This window comes from Sarcophilus harrisii, chromosome 1, assembly GCF_902635505.1.
Source record: "Sarcophilus harrisii chromosome 1, mSarHar1.11, whole genome shotgun sequence".
NCBI lineage: Eukaryota > Metazoa > Chordata > Mammalia > Dasyuromorphia > Dasyuridae > Sarcophilus > Sarcophilus harrisii.
The window spans coordinates 686,347,950-686,363,401 of NC_045426.1; the positions used below are offsets into that span (position 1 = coordinate 686,347,950).

Here is a 15,452-nt window from a genome sequence, read left to right on the forward strand (position 1 = left end):
TATGGACAGTCACCAAGGGCAGCTCCTGGGACGGCCCGGGAGTCACTCACCGATGCAGGACTCTAGGCAGAGAAACAAAATGGAGGAAGTGGGGTCAGTTGGTAGGAGGACCCTTAATGGCACAGTGTGTGGAGCATGATTAGCCTTGAGCCAGGAAGACCTCAGTTCAAATCCTGACCCGGATTTCTAGCTTATGTGACTCTGGATAAGTCACTGACCTTTTCTCATTTATTCTTCTTAGTTTCATATTTCAACCGTCTGTGATGCTTAGAGGAGACCATCATCTATGCAACATGTTTTGCAAACATTCAAGTGCCCCCATAAAGGCTAACTCCTCCTCCTCATCGGAGTGGCAGCCTGTTGATAGGGGTCCTTGGTTGGATCTCTCAAGGGGTCTAGGGGGCTTCTTCACAAGCTTGGTCACTCCCTCTTCTCAGTACCGGGCTCCCTTTATTCTTCCTTCCCCCAATCTACCACTGAAAGGGTTTTTTCCTCACTTTTTTCAGCATACCTTCCTATGATCAAAGTTGAATTAAAAAATCATACAAGTCACAGCACAAGCTCTTCCAAAAAATAAGTTTTTATTGTTTTGGCTGCAAATATATATAAAAAATGCATTGTAGTGTTGAATACAGCTGGTGGAAATGTGCTTTTGGATAGCAGAAAAATGGAGAGGGTGATGTATGGCGCAGTGGGACTGCCTTTCACACAAAGACAAAGGGATGTAAAGATTTCTATTGTCTGAAGTTTATCCCAAAGCAAATCTGAAATTTTTGCTGAAATGAACCCTGAAAGAATGAACAAAACTCACAATAAACCCACTTATGCAATAAACTAAAACCAGAAAAGTAACAGTATATCACACTGTGGTGCTACAGTAAAAAACTCCGAATTCAGTTTTCCTTTTGTTGATGAACAATTTAGAAACGTAAAAAAATGACCATCAGCATGGGGAACTCCTGAAGCCTGATGGGAGAGGCCAGGAATCTCTCTCATTGCTGAGAGCTAAGAGCTCATTCTGGTGTATGAGTAGAATACAAACTGTAGGTGAAGATGCCCCAGAGATAAGATTCCCGGTCTGGCACTTCCTGTGTGACTCTGGGTAAAATCACTTAATCTCCCTTGACCTCAGTTTCCTCAAATAAAAAATGAGGGGATTGGACTAGAAGGCCTCTGGGGTCCTTTTCAACTCTATAATCTTAATATTGAAATATTTAAAATTCTAGCTTCTCCTCAGTCCCTTTACTCTCATACTTCCAGAGACATCCTAATCTCTACTAAAACCCAAAGCAAAATAAAACCCAGAGAAGAGTATTTCAAACTTTCTCAGACTCTGATTTCAGACTCACTCATCTGAGAGAAAGTCGGAACAAGGGAAAAAATAAGTGTTATCATATGATGACATAAAAAGAAGTGAGTCACACAAAATTTAAATTCCATTTAGCTAAACTACACAAAAACAAAAAAAGACATTCAAGATAAAAGTTTCCCTTTTTCCCCCAAGTTGTTTTTTTTCATGAGCACCAGCAAGTCATTTGGTAAGAGCTAGGAAGGCAGGCCCCCTCCCTTGGTCTGAGTCTCCCCTCTCCCCCAGCACAGGTGGCCTTCTGTGCCATGGGCTTTGGGAGCCTTGGCCAGGGCCTTCACAGACTCCACAAGGGTCCCGTGGATTATTCACTCCACATGGGCCCCAGGGATTATTCAATACTTCAAATTCACAGCCAGACTTCCTCTTCTATCCTCTTGGGTAAGGTACAAACCTCACCCTAATAACTGGAATGAAGAGCCAATCACAGTGAGGATCCTTCACCTTCCAAAATCAGGCCATGTCCCCAAGGTTTCCATTTCCTCATCTGTCAAATGGGGATAATACTTGCTGGGCCTTTCTGACGGGGCTACCACAAGGATGGGGTGAGATCACGGAGGTGAAGGCGCTAGAATAAGTTTAAAACGTGCTCTGGATTATTACACTTACTGCTTCTCCTCACAGCCTTGCTGGAGACTCCCGAGGAAAGGCGCTCTCCCTCTCAGAGCACACAAAGGAACTAAGGGCTTTTAAGGAAACGGCCTGGGACGGAGCACAAATGCTATGTCACGGGGAGGACACCACCCAGAGAGGTAGTTAGTGAGCATCACCTTCTGTGCATCCACAGCGGTGGTTTCTTGATCTGCTTGTCTTGGTGGCAAGTGAGATATGAAAGAACTGAGACCAGAAAAACCAGTAGTGAGCCAGACGGTTTCACAACATCTCACAGCCTACCCTAAACCCAGCAGAGAACGTGGTCGACAAGGCAAAACATCACTGCAAACTCCATCTGCCTTTTTCACTTTCTAGACACAGAGCTGGGCTTTGGGCACCTGGAAGAAATCTCGCCGGATCCCTCTGACACCCAAGACAGGAGATTAAACAGAAGTCTGTGGAGTCCCTGAGGTGTATTTGTTAGCATCTCCATCTGGTTTTGGCCCTGATCCCTAGGGAAGAGAGGAGGAAGGCACGAGGGTGGAGCCATCATGACCAAAGTTGTCTCAGCCTTGGACCAGCAGGATGCTTTGTTGCTATGGTTACCACAACTCCCTTAAGTTCCCTATCGATACATACCCTCCCCACTGCCCCCACTGGGCAGCAACAGTACTTAGGGAAACTTTCCCGGCTCCAGGAGATTCTTAGAAGAGAAAACAATAGGGCCGAAGTGGCGGCCTCGGAGAACGGGGAAGCTTTCACAACATTTTGGCAGATGCTCCTCTGCAGCCCGCCTAAGAGTGCCGGGCATTTGGGCACCTTTTTTCTACCTGCTCTGGTCGAAGACAGGAGACCAGGCTTGCTTCAGCCCTGGATTATGGAGACTATTTCCTGTGGATGTGATCTCCAGAGCAGCGTGGGATGGAAGGAGCCAAGCAGAGCCTTCCCAGACAGAACTGACAGCCGCCTACATCCCAGCCTGGGCCGGCGCCGGGCGCATCAGGCATATTTGGCACTCTTGGGCGTTTTTCTCACGCCTGCCTTATATTCTCGCACTCCTCTCTACTCACTGGCTTTCTATCGGTGACATTTTCTCCTCATAAACACTTTTATTTGTCCTGTGGAAAACAGAAACCCAAACACCACCCTGCAGCATGATGAAGGCAACCCTAATTAGGCAATAAAGCATCATTCAGATTATGTAAACCCACGTGGAGGGATGTGGGGGGAGGCTGGGAGAGGGTGGTGGGAGGAAGTACACCAAAGTCAGAATGCACAGAAAACCCCACTGAACGTCCGCTTTAGCCAGCGTCTTCACACTTCCGATGCTCATCATGAAACAAGAACTGATAATGCTGATCAGAGAGATGTTCGGTATTAGAAAAGCACTTTCTGAGATTTGTGTGGCAGAGGGGACTTTTCTGAGCTGATTTTTTTCCCCTCAAAAGACCCAGCTGTTTCTTTAGCAGGAGGGGAGAGAAAGGGGAAAAGTGAGTGTAAACAAATCACAGATACAAGGTCAGAGTTGCTCTCTGTCCATTTCCCTGGGCAGCAGGCTAAAACAATCCCAGATTCTGCACCAAATCAGCAGACCAAACCCTAGAAACTTCCCAACCCTTCTCTGCCCTGCAAGTTGATAAGAGAAGGCAAATTCAAACCCAATCAGAGGGGACCTTCAGAGGAAAACCTCAGGGCCCTCAATCTCTGAAGTCCCAGTTACAACTGCTTCCTAATCACCATGGCCATCATGAGCACCAGGATAAATGAATTTAAGTAAATGGGTAAACAATGAAAACATGCACCTTATTATACAATTTGTGAGTATTCACATACACATATACTTCATGAAGTCTAACCTACTTACTGCCTTAAATATTTCGAGAACACTGATTTAGTAGAAGGGAAAGGCAGGTCAGAAAAGCAAAATGCCAATTTCACATTCGGAGAAGATTGAAAGTCTGCTTGTCCCCTCTTTACCCACGCCCCCAGGCCCCTCCCCACTCCCACCCCCCTTCTGGAGTGCTGTTGGGCAGTACTGATGACAACAGCTTTGCTCGGGCCCCTTCCCCAGCAGCCCACAAAGCCAGTGCAGGAGAGGCTGGAGAGACAAAGCCAAGGCTGCGTTCCTCTTCACCACTTGCTCTGTTGCCCCAACGCCCAAGCAGGATTCATTTTCACGCTGGATAACTCACACTAAGCCAAGAGGGGTCTGATGCTGTGAAGAATGGGTTTGCCAGAGAAAAGCTGTTCAAGGAACAGCTGGCTCCGAGGGACACAATCAAATCTAGAAAGGTGGGTGGCTAAATTCCCTTTTGATCTGCTGCTGATCTGAATTAAAAGTTCTCAGAGGAGGGACATCTCTCCTCTCCTACTCTAGTCTGAGGGGCAAGCCTCCTCTGGGAAAAGTCTTTCTCTTTTGGGAAAGCCCTACCAGCCCTCTTTCTCCCTTCAGCTTCTCCTGTCTGCTTCCCTGAACCTTCCTAATTTCACATCGAAAGGTAGGTAACTCCCTAAGGACCTTGTGCTACTGCTGCAGTCCTTTTTCCAAATTTCCAATCAGGAAGCAAGTCCAAAGAGGGCTAACTGAATGCTGAGACGTGTTCTTGGCCTGGAGGGGGATGCCCCATTTATCAGAGAAACAAAAGATTACTTTCTAGGTAAACCAGGCCCCCAAATGGTGGAAATAAAATGTGCTCAGTTCTACCTATATTGCAGTGGAAATGTGGATGAGAGAAGGGGGGAACTGAGAAGACCACCCAGAACTTTGAAGGATTAGCTCGGCCCAAAATCGTCACACATGACGCTCACTGCCTAACCCCGGCAGCAGAGTGGAGAAAGCAGCCTCTTACCTATCACCTTCAGGAAAAATTAAGTGGTTCTGGCATATTTTTAAAAGGGGGAACAATGGGACACTTTCCCAAGGACTGGGATAATTCCCCCCCTCACTTTTCTAGCTGGAAGCAGCAGCAGCAGGGCTGGCTTTCACCACTGGAGTAAAGCTCTGTGATGGTGACAGAGGCCACATGGAAACTGTCTCATGGAGGGTCACCAGCTAGGAAGCAAGCTTCTGCATGCCACACATTCCCAGTGCTTTCGGTCCTAATGAGAGCTTTTCTCTTTTAAAAAGATCCACCTACCAGCACGGCCGGTCACTCGCAGATGGGCCAGTCCCCACAGGTGGGACCTCCCCCTGGATCAGGGGCTCAGGTACCTCCCGATCCACAGATGCTTCCAAAGACCTATCTAGTACAAAACCTCAGCCACCCGAAGGGCGAGCTAGACGGGTTCCCTCTGCTCAGACTTTGCCCAGAGGAATTTCTTTGGTCCGAAAATCTAGGGTTGCGAGGCTGCGGAAGATCGATCTTGGAGCGAGGCTACACTGACCTGGGTGTTTAAGAACAGTGGCTTCTTCTGGAGCCTCTACTCTGTTTTGTAAAAGGCTCTCAATCCCTTCAGTACCTGGAGCTCACAAGCCAGGGGAGGGAAACAGCGGGTCCCGTTGCCGGGTGAAGGCTGAGGGCCCCCCTGCCCCGCACTCAGTTCTCACGTCCCTGATAATACATGAGCCGCCCCGTGGCCCGCTGCCTCTCTCAAATCCCCATTTTCCAGACGGAGGCAGTGGCTTTTTGCGTTTCTTCTATCCCTGCCCCAGAATGACCCGGTGCTTGAGGCAGCCTGAGCACTCCCCAAGAAGGCACCCCCTCCTCCCCACCAACTCCCTGCCATGCGGTGACATGGGGCAGCCCGCAGCAGGGCTGCCCACAGAAGTCTGAGTGTATTTACAAGCTACAGGTGCATGTCGAGTTGCCGGCAGACACCTTCCAATGCTACATCAGGAGAGGCGGAGCCGGAGAAAAGCAGCCCTCCTCACCACCACAAAGTATGGAGAGAGAAACACGAGCCCGAGCCTGGAAGCGCTGACGGGGAGAAGGCTTTAACCAACCGCAGGACAGAGGCTCCCTTTTTTTGTCCCAAAACCGTTGCACTCCCCCAGCCTTCCAGAAAAGCTGGTCTGGAGTGAAGCAGGGTCGGGCCCAGGCTGATCAAGCACAGACATTTCCCTTTTTCTGGACCAGCTCTCGCCGCCTGAATCCCAGAGAAGTGGATGCCTGAGGTCACGAAGCACAGGAACCCCATCGCGCCGAGGTCCAGCAGACGGGCTATTGCTGTGGGCAGGACCCCCACCTGCTACAAACCTGAGCTGGGCCGTTCTGCTGAGACGCAAACCGTTATCAGAGGCGAGTCCCACGGAGGCCGGGAAGCAGGGTTTGGGGGAAAACCAAGGAGCCAGGCTCGGGGATCCCTGAGTGGGCACAGGGGCTCAGGGCTGCTGCGAGGCCCCTGTCCTCTTGCTGACGGCCTCCGAGGCTTGCTCCGGTAACTGCGATGGGTCCGTGAGTATGGAGGTGGTGGTGCTCAGCTGGCGGAGGGCGAGCAGAACCACTGTAAGAGACGAGGGATGGGGGAACTTAGCCCCGCCATATGGCCCAACACACACCTTTCCCTCCAGCAGCCCCCCAACCCCCTGCCGGGGATAAGGGACACGGATACACAGGGCCCACCCACTCACTTGGCCTGAGAACAGGGAGGGAACAGTGCTGGTCCAGCCAGGAGAGCGCGCTCTGATGGAGCTCGTGCAGGTTGGTGGTGGACACCATGCCCTTGAACGACTCAAACAATGGTTTGATGATGATGCTGAACTGCCCAGCACGTGGGTTAAGGGAAACATGAGAAGCACCGAGGGTTAAGGGACTATCTGCTGCCCTTCCTCCCTTCCTTCAATCTCTTACTGAGCTCCTGGGATGGCAGCCAACATCACACAAGAGGCCGGGATCCAAGGGTGACAACCCTACAACTGGTCGGGGCCCTAGAGGCCCCCTAGTCTTGAGCCCCTCATTTCAAGGAGAAAAAGTCTAGATCTGGAGAGATGACACAACTTGCCTTTGTAACTGGTAGACATGGGATCTGAACTTGAGACCCACTACTCCAAGTTCAGCACTTGCTCAGGGCCCAGTCCACTGTACTGCACTGCCTTCTATGCCAACAAAGCCCATGTTGGACTAAAACAAAATGCCTTCCTCCATGTGGTTTCTAAACATCTTGGATTCTCTAACTGATGTAATTAATGCAGGGCGGTTCTTGTTGCAAACAAAATAACAAAAAATGCTCCTTCTTTATTGGCACATTGTCCCCTGGCTACAAACATATGCAGGTCTTCTTCAACTAAAACAAAAAATTTTCCCTTGATCCTGCCACTTTTTTGCGCCATCATCTTGTCTCCCCTTCCTCTTTACCCTCTGCCTCCATTTCTTTACACCCTGCCTCAATTTAGCCACCACTATGACTTCAAACTCTACAGCTTTACTGAAACTGGTTTCTGTTAGGTCACAGATTCCTCTTTATTTGCCACAACCAATGGCCTTTTCTCATCATTTCTGACTTTCTTACTGCATCTGAATGTTGACCCCTCTCCTCCCTTTGAATACTTTTGCTTTTTTTGGTTGTCCAAGATACTGCTCACACATGGTTCTCTTCCTCCCTAACACCACAAATCCTCAGTCTCTTTCACTGGTCATCCTTTTATTGTGTCCTAAATTTGTGCCCTGATTTGAGTTTCCTTTAAGACTCTTCCCTGGGTCCTTCTCTTCTTTTCCAATACTCTTTCCATTTCACTTAAGTCATTGCTATGGAACTAATTATGAACTCTCTGCAGATGACACTTGAATTCACATATCCAGCCCCAACCCCTTCCCTCAATTCCAGTCCTGTATTTCCAAATGATTGCTAGATACCTCTGTCCAGAAGCTTATTGACTTCTTAAACATGACGTGTTCAGAACTGACCTTGTCACTGCTCTCTCTTCAGAATTATCTTTGCTTCAGTCTTAATTGCTAGATCCTATAGGTTCTTTATCCTGGATCATTTTTTCATCATTCAAAATGTCACTGGCATCCTACTTCAGATAGTGATCATCTTCCTGTGGTCCCTTCTTAACAGCCTTATAATTAGCCTAGCTTCTTTAAAGCTGCTGTCAAAGAAAGCTTCAAAATTGCAGGTATGACAATGTCATGACCTTACTCAAAAGTACTAAGGAGCTGGTACAGAAGGAAAAAAAATTTAAAATTAGAAGAACATGCCATGTCAAGCCATGTCTCAGCAACCCTGTTCAAACAACATTAGGAAAACAATTCCCCAGGAATTTGTAACCCAAAGGGCTATCAAAATGAGCATACCCATTGATCCAGCAGTGTCTCTACTGGGTCTGTATCCCAAAAAGATCTCAAAAGAGGGGAAAGGGACTCACATGTGCAAAAATGTTTGTGGCAGCCCTGGAAACAGTGGATGCCCATCTGTCGGGGAATGGCTGAATAACTTACAGTAAAGAAATGATCAGCGGGATGGCTTCAGAAAGACCTGGAGAGACTTACATGAAGTGATGCTAAGTGAAGTGAATAGAACTAAGAGAACATCGTACACAGCAACAAGATTATATGATGATCAACTGTGATATATTTGGCTCTTTTCAATACTAAGGTGGTTCGGGGCAAATCCAATAGACTTGTGGAAAAGAGCCAACAACATTCAGAAAGAGAATTATGGAGTCTGAATGTGGATCAAAGCATAGTCTTTTCATCTGTTTTGTTCTTGTTTGTTTGCCTTTTTTTTCTTTTTCATTTTCTTCCCCTTGTTATCTGATTTTTCTTGTGCAGCATGATAAAGGTAGAAATATGTTTAGAAGAATTGCATATGTTTAACTTGTTGTCTAGGGGAGATAAGGGGGGAGAAGGGAGGGATTAAAAATTTGGAACACAAGGTTTTGCCTTGAAAACCATCTTTGCATATATTTTGAAAATAAAAAGCTACTATTACAAAGAAAAACTATTCCCACTACAACAACACTCTCAGTAAGTGGCTCTGTAGCCTTTGTTCAGTTCATTGCATATTGTCTCCCTCATTAGATGGTGATTAAAAAGAAATTAGGCACTATACATACATATATACATGCTGACATATGCATGTATATGTGTGTGAATAACTTTTTGATTTGAATTGAGATAAGCCTATGAAATAGTGTGACTTTTATTTCTGACACAAGATCTAAAAGAGGCACTTATATCTGACACTCTGTGACCACTATAGAATGTAGATTCTGTGAGGGGAAGGTTGTTTTTTCCAATGTAAAAATTTAATTTAAATAATTAATTTGAAAGAAATGAAGAAAGTTAGGTGCACTGCAATTAAGCTGTTTTACTCAAGAGAATACTGACTCATTTTGATTGCTTGGTGATTAAAACAAGAATGCATGGTACCTCACGAATAAAACAAAGTAAACTGAAATAGTGAAATTAAAGTCAGTATTTATATGTCATTTCAAGTTGCTTTATGCATATAACTTGCCACCATAAAGATGGGTACTGATTAAAGTCTCTCTGGAAGCCTATCATCTCAGAGGATCAGCATTGAAACCACTGAGAAAGCAGCTCACTCCAGTTTTGCAGATGTCTCAGAGGCAGAACCAAAGTGCCCTGGAGCTATGAGGTGGCCCTATGTTGCCATATATCCTTCCCAATCACCTCCCTATGCCCTGGCCCCCACTTCCCTCCCCAAGCCATGTAGTCTCTAAGCTGGGGAGCAATAACTGGTAAAAGATTCAGCATCTCAGACTGGCCTGGCCACTGCCCGGACCAATGTTCTATCCCAGGCACTTCCCCTTATTGGTGGGATCAACTGATATGTCTCTGAAATGAGGTTCTTGGACTAAATGGTTCCTTTGATTCTCAAGTCCTGTGATCCTTTGAGTGAACTTCCTGATGGTGAATATCCTTTGCTAGCAAGGACTCAGACTAATCCCCATCACCAGAACAAGGAACCCGAGGACCCTCTCACCAAATCCAGGCCAGGCCTCTCTACTCTGCCAGACCCAGGGGAGTTAACTACTTCAATAAGCTCAATGAAAACACAATGACAACAATTCTTGGGGATGCTTCTGAAGAGCAGGAAGTGATATTTTTTCTGTAATTTCCTCTCCTCTCCTTCTCCACTTTCCTCCCCCCACCCAGTAGATTCTGATAGGGTCCAGGGCTCGGGGACAGAATGAAACAAAAGATACAATCCAGAACTTCCAATTCTGTAGAGTCCGACTTTTTACATAATCATCAAACATGTCCCGCATATGATCACACTGGCGACGAGTCACAGGGACCCCTGTGGCAGGGAGCTGCTGCTGACAGGAGCTGAAACAACAAGGTCAGAAACATGCTGAGTAATTCTGAGTCAGACACCTGAGCGTGGGCATCCTCCATGGCGATGGGGGCTAGAAAGACCACAGTTTCCCCACTTTCTAATGTTTGGCATCCTGACAGGAAATGTTCTCCGACCCCACTGTGCCTAAGGTGGAGTCTCACATGATGGTGGCGTTTAGCTCCTCAATTTCCTCCCGAAGGCGCCGCGCTTCCTCCTGCATCTGGCTTCTCTCCTGCTGAAGTTTGGCAATGTACTCTACTGTTTTCTGCAGGGTGATGGCATGGCTGGTCTACAGAAAGGGAAAGTCAGCCTCTCAGTGAGCCCAGTGACAGAGGGGAGGGCAAAGAGCTCCCTCCTGTGCACAAGACTCCCTAGAACCATCCCCATGCTCTCGGTCAACTTACCAGCTTGCAGTTGTTGGAGATCAAACTGTTTAAGGTTCCAAAGCCGATCTTAATGTTGAAACGTCTCTTCTGTTCAGCTGAAATGTGCTTCATTCTCCGGCTCTGATTGAGAAAGCAGATGTGTGCTACGCCCAGAGAAAGAACTCTGGGAGATGACTAAAAACCATTACATTGAATTCCCAATCCCTATATTTATGCCCATCTGCATTTTTGATTTCCTTCACAAGCTAATTGTACAATATTTCAGAGTCTGATTCTTTTTGTACAGCAAAATAACGTTTTGGTCATGTATACTTATTGTGTATCTAATTTATATTTTAATATATTTAACATCTACTAGTCATCCTGCCATCTGGGGGAGGGCGTGGGAGGTAAGAGGTGAAAAATTGGAACAAGAGGTTTGGCAATTGTAAATGCTGTAAAGTTACCCATGCATATAACCTGTAAATAAAAAGCTATTAAATAAATTTAAAAAAAAAAAAGAGAAAGCAGATGTGTTACACCCGACTACACTGGGCCCTGCTGGGGCTAAACTTCTATTTGCTGCCTCATATTTTAATGTGATCAACCTTATATAAGAGAGTTAGTTGCAAATGTTACCCTTGGCTGGTAATAATACTGCAAGTGGGAAGAAAATTAGGAAAAAAACAACCCACTGAAGTCATCAGGAAGCCAAGATACTTTTTATAAACAATGCCATAGAGTTCCCGAGTCAGGAAAAGATCAAAATTGGTCGATGTATAACTCTTCTCTGACTCTTCCCAAAGATACAATCCTCAGCAAATGTGGTCTTCTCAGAGACAGAGAGGGAAGTTCTGAAGCATTAATTAATTGTTTATCATGTGCCAGGTACTGTGCTAAAGCACTGTGAATACAAAGAAAAGCAACAACATGGTCCTAGCTCTCAAGGACTTTATGTTCTTAAAAGCGAGGTAACACAAGGAGACAAAGCTCAAGTGAAGGCGCTAACAGATGGGGGGGGGACTGAGAAAGGCTCTTGTGGAAAGTGGGATGCACTCAGTCTTGAAGGAAGACAGGAGGAAAGTGAGAAGGGAAGACATCCCAAGCATCAGAGAGAGCTGATAGTGTTAAACGTAGAATAGCCAGGTGGCTAGCACAGGCAGCTTGCAGAGTGCAATCAAGTGTAAGAAGACTAGACAGGTAAGAAGGAACCAATTAGGGAGGATTTCCCATTTGACTTTGGAGCTACTGAGGCTTACAGAGTAGGGGGTGAGTCAGGCCTACTCATCATTACCAAGTAATAGGTATTGGAGAACCTTCTCAATAGCACTTGGTAGAAATACAGTCACCGGTCCCTGACAGATGAAAGAACTGGTTCAGTTGGAAGAAGATGGCGCAGAGAAGCTAGGATGCTTTAGCTCTCAAGATCTGTTGAGCTTGTTCCAGCTCTCCTTCCTAATCTAGCCCTCGAGTGCCTATCCAGGATATAGAAGTGCCTCATGGGTTCCTAGCTGCCCTCTCCCTTTCACCATCTCCAAAGGGACCCCAAAACAGAGAATCAGATACCTTGAATGCAGCCACATTTGGGGGGTCTGTAGCGGATTTCCCTGAGCAGTTCTGGGGAGACTGAGGACTGGGGCTTTGTTCAGATGCACAAGGAGAGGCCTGACCAGAGTTCGGACAATCTCGGCCTGAAAAGCAAGAATACAAACTCTTCTTAGAAATAAAACCCAATATATTGATTCAACCATCCTGTAGAACCATTTGGAACCATGCCCAAAAGACTACAAAACCATGTATACCTTTTGACCAAACAATACCACCATAAGATCTGTATCCCAAAGAGATAAAAAAAAACAAAAAAGGAAAAGGACCTATGTGTACAAAAACATTTATAACAGTTATTTTTGTGGTGGCAAAGAATTAAAAAATGAGGAGACGTCCATCAAACAGGGAATGACTGAACAAGTTGTCGCATGTGATTGTGATAGAATACTATTGTGCTATTAAAAATGATGAGCAAGTGGATTAAAAAAAAAACATACCTGGAAAGACATCCATATAAAGTGAAGTAAATAGAACTAGGATAACATTGTATACAGTAACAGCAATATTGTATCATGATCAATTATGAATGAATTAAATTATTCTCAGCAATGCAATGATCCAAGACAATTCTTCAGAATTTATGATGAAAAATGCTACCTATATCTAGAAAAAGAATTGATGAAATCTAATTGCAGACTGAAGCATACTTTCTCCTTTATTCTTGTGTTTATTTGTCTGTGTCTTCTTTTACAACATGACAAACATGGAAATTTGACTTGTGACATCTTCTCCACGAGAGGGGAAGGGAAGGAAAGAATTTAAAACTCAAAAAATTTTTTTACAGTACATTAAAATTGTTTTTACATGTAATTGACGGGGAAAATATTAATTTTAAAATTTAAAAATGCAAATATGTCTGATGAGGGGAAAAAAAAAGAAATGGAACCCAAACAAACAGTTCAGCAAATAGTATATAGAAGGGGTTTCTACAAGCCATCATAGAGCTTCCAAGCTTTCAAATAAATCAAACATTTACACTAACTTTAACACCATAAAATTGGTCAATTCATGAAGACTTTCCCTTCTTCTCTACCAAAGACTGAAGAATATAAACATAAGGAGCTCTACTTAGTGAAAAAATAATTTCCAATAGACCCAGAATGACATCTGCCTTCATAGGAACCCAAAAGGACTGCCAAAGTAATAGAAATTCAACCTGAACTCTACCTTTGACAAGACTATGGATATCCAAATAACAGTTCACATTTATGCATCACTTACAGTCAGAAAGCAATATATGGACAATGTCTCATTTAATGCCACAATATCCTTAAGAAATAAGTAGCTTTAGAAACAATCTAAGCCTTTAAGATCTGTTTCTCATCTATACCTGAGCACTCAGAAATTATCATTTTGGAGGTAAATTGTAGATGGTTTTCCTTAAATGCATTAAATTATACTTGTTCACAATGACGTTCAAATCCAACATTCTTGCCAAATCCATTTGCACAACCTTGAGAACTTTCCACAATGTGATCTTATCAGCTTGGCATTTTACTAAAGCAAAACACAAATACAAGGAATTGAACATTCAGGGATAGTGTGCCAAGACTGGTAAAAAAAAACAAACCCTACATATTTTCCTAAAACTTTGCAAATAAATTAAGAGCTTTAAACTGTGAGGAAAAAAGAAAAAGAAAAGAACATATATGCATGTATATATATGTCTACAGAGCTAAATTTCATAAAGAGTAGCTACAGAGTAGGAAGCAAGAAGAAGCAGAAGCTGATAGGAGATCAGAAAACACACGGCCTCAATTATATATATATACACAATACACAAACATGGTGAATTAGAGATATTAACACTAGGCAACAAATCAGCCCCCCAAGTATCAGAGAAAATTGATGGGATAGGACCCATTATTACAACATGGTCCTGGAAGGGTAGACTTCATTAAAATAAAAGAGGATAAGTAAAAAGAGAGACTATAACATTGTATATTAAAAAGATAGACTCATGTTAAGAAAAGCTGGGAACCAAAGGCCAGAAGCTTGGTGGAGGGTATTTTAGTGAAGATAAAGAAAAGCATTATAAGGGCACAGTGGAAACCACCTGGACAGAAAGTGAAAACAGACAAATAAATGAGTTTGGGGAAATGATGACAAGCTTAAAACAGGAGTGATAGAATTATGATGAGAATTCAATTATCCAGATGTTTGGTGAGGGGTTCTTTTCCTGTCAAAGGCAGAGGACCTTACCATTTCTTGCCCTGCTTCAAAAATGTCAGCCTTCAAAAAATGGTGAAATGATTAAGGGGGACCTGCTATTCTGGACATGACTGTCGCTATTGAGGAAAACTAACTGCTTGGGTGCAATAATGAGAACCTTAAAGAGAAATCACTATTCCACTTTGAAATCTGTGATAAAGAAAATGAAAGCCAAAGAATAGATTGTGAAAGAACAAACCTTAAAAAAAAATTTTTTTTCAATTATAAAACATTTGGTTTTTTTCTCTCTCTAACCTCAATCCCTGCACATGCGTGTGGGTACATGCACATCCACACACACACAAAGAAAAAAAGAAAAGAAATACAAAAAAGTTATATCATACAAATATAGTTAAGCAAAATAAATTCCCACTTTGGCCACATCTATGTATTTTACATTTTGAATATTAAGTCCATTCTGACCACGAAGGGATTAGCATTCTTCAACAGTCCTTGAAAAGAAGGGTATCCTTCATTTAATAAATGAATTCATGACTTCATATAAAGTCATCTTATTTTGTTTGCATTCTGAAATATATATGTCTTTTGATGATTAAGTTCACAATAAAAGGAAAATTTAAGATTAAAAAAATCTTTTCTACCTGGGGAAAAAAGGCCTAAGTTGCATGTTGATCAATACATGACAGAACAAGATGATGATACAAAACTAGGAGAGAAAGCTAATGTACTTTTAGGTGATAGAATCAGGATTTTAAAACTTTTCATCAGACTAGAACAGAGGCTCAGTTAAATAGTAAGGCATCAAGTCTTAGAGTTCCAAAACTAATTTTACCAATACAAAATGGAGAAGGACCATAGGTAGATAGAATCCATCTGAAAAATATCTGGAGATTTTACTGGCCTACAAGATCACTGAGTTTAAAGGGTGACATGGAGCCAGAAATTTCAGGGTGAAATGCCAAGATAACCCACTGGGATCAGTAAGCAGTTGTGAGTTTCTGGGGAAAGTGACAAAAAGTCTTCAGAGTTAATAAGGATGATGCCTGCAAGAAAGACAGAAAGAACAGCTCCGAAGGCTCTGCCTAAAAATATACTTGCAACAA

The 15,452-nt window shown here is 43.9% G+C and overlaps 1 protein-coding gene across 1 annotated transcript in view; it reads right to left on the reverse strand.

Annotated features, from left to right (window-relative positions):
* Nucleotides 1-562: 562 nt before the first annotated feature.
* The window catches only part of MLXIP (MLX interacting protein), a 65,391-nt gene continuing 50,501 nt past the window's right edge, over nt 563-15,452 (reverse strand). Inside the window, exons 12-17 of the mRNA XM_031948526.1 lie at nt 12,136-12,260; nt 10,609-10,710; nt 10,366-10,493; nt 10,071-10,194; nt 6,531-6,660; nt 563-6,403 (exon numbers count right to left, since the gene is read on the reverse strand). Of these exons, the coding sequence (XP_031804386.1) occupies nt 6,282-6,403; nt 6,531-6,660; nt 10,071-10,194; nt 10,366-10,493; nt 10,609-10,710; nt 12,136-12,260 (731 nt within the window). The 3' untranslated portion in view covers nt 563-6,281. The remainder of the gene's footprint in view (nt 6,404-6,530; nt 6,661-10,070; nt 10,195-10,365; nt 10,494-10,608; nt 10,711-12,135; nt 12,261-15,452) is intronic.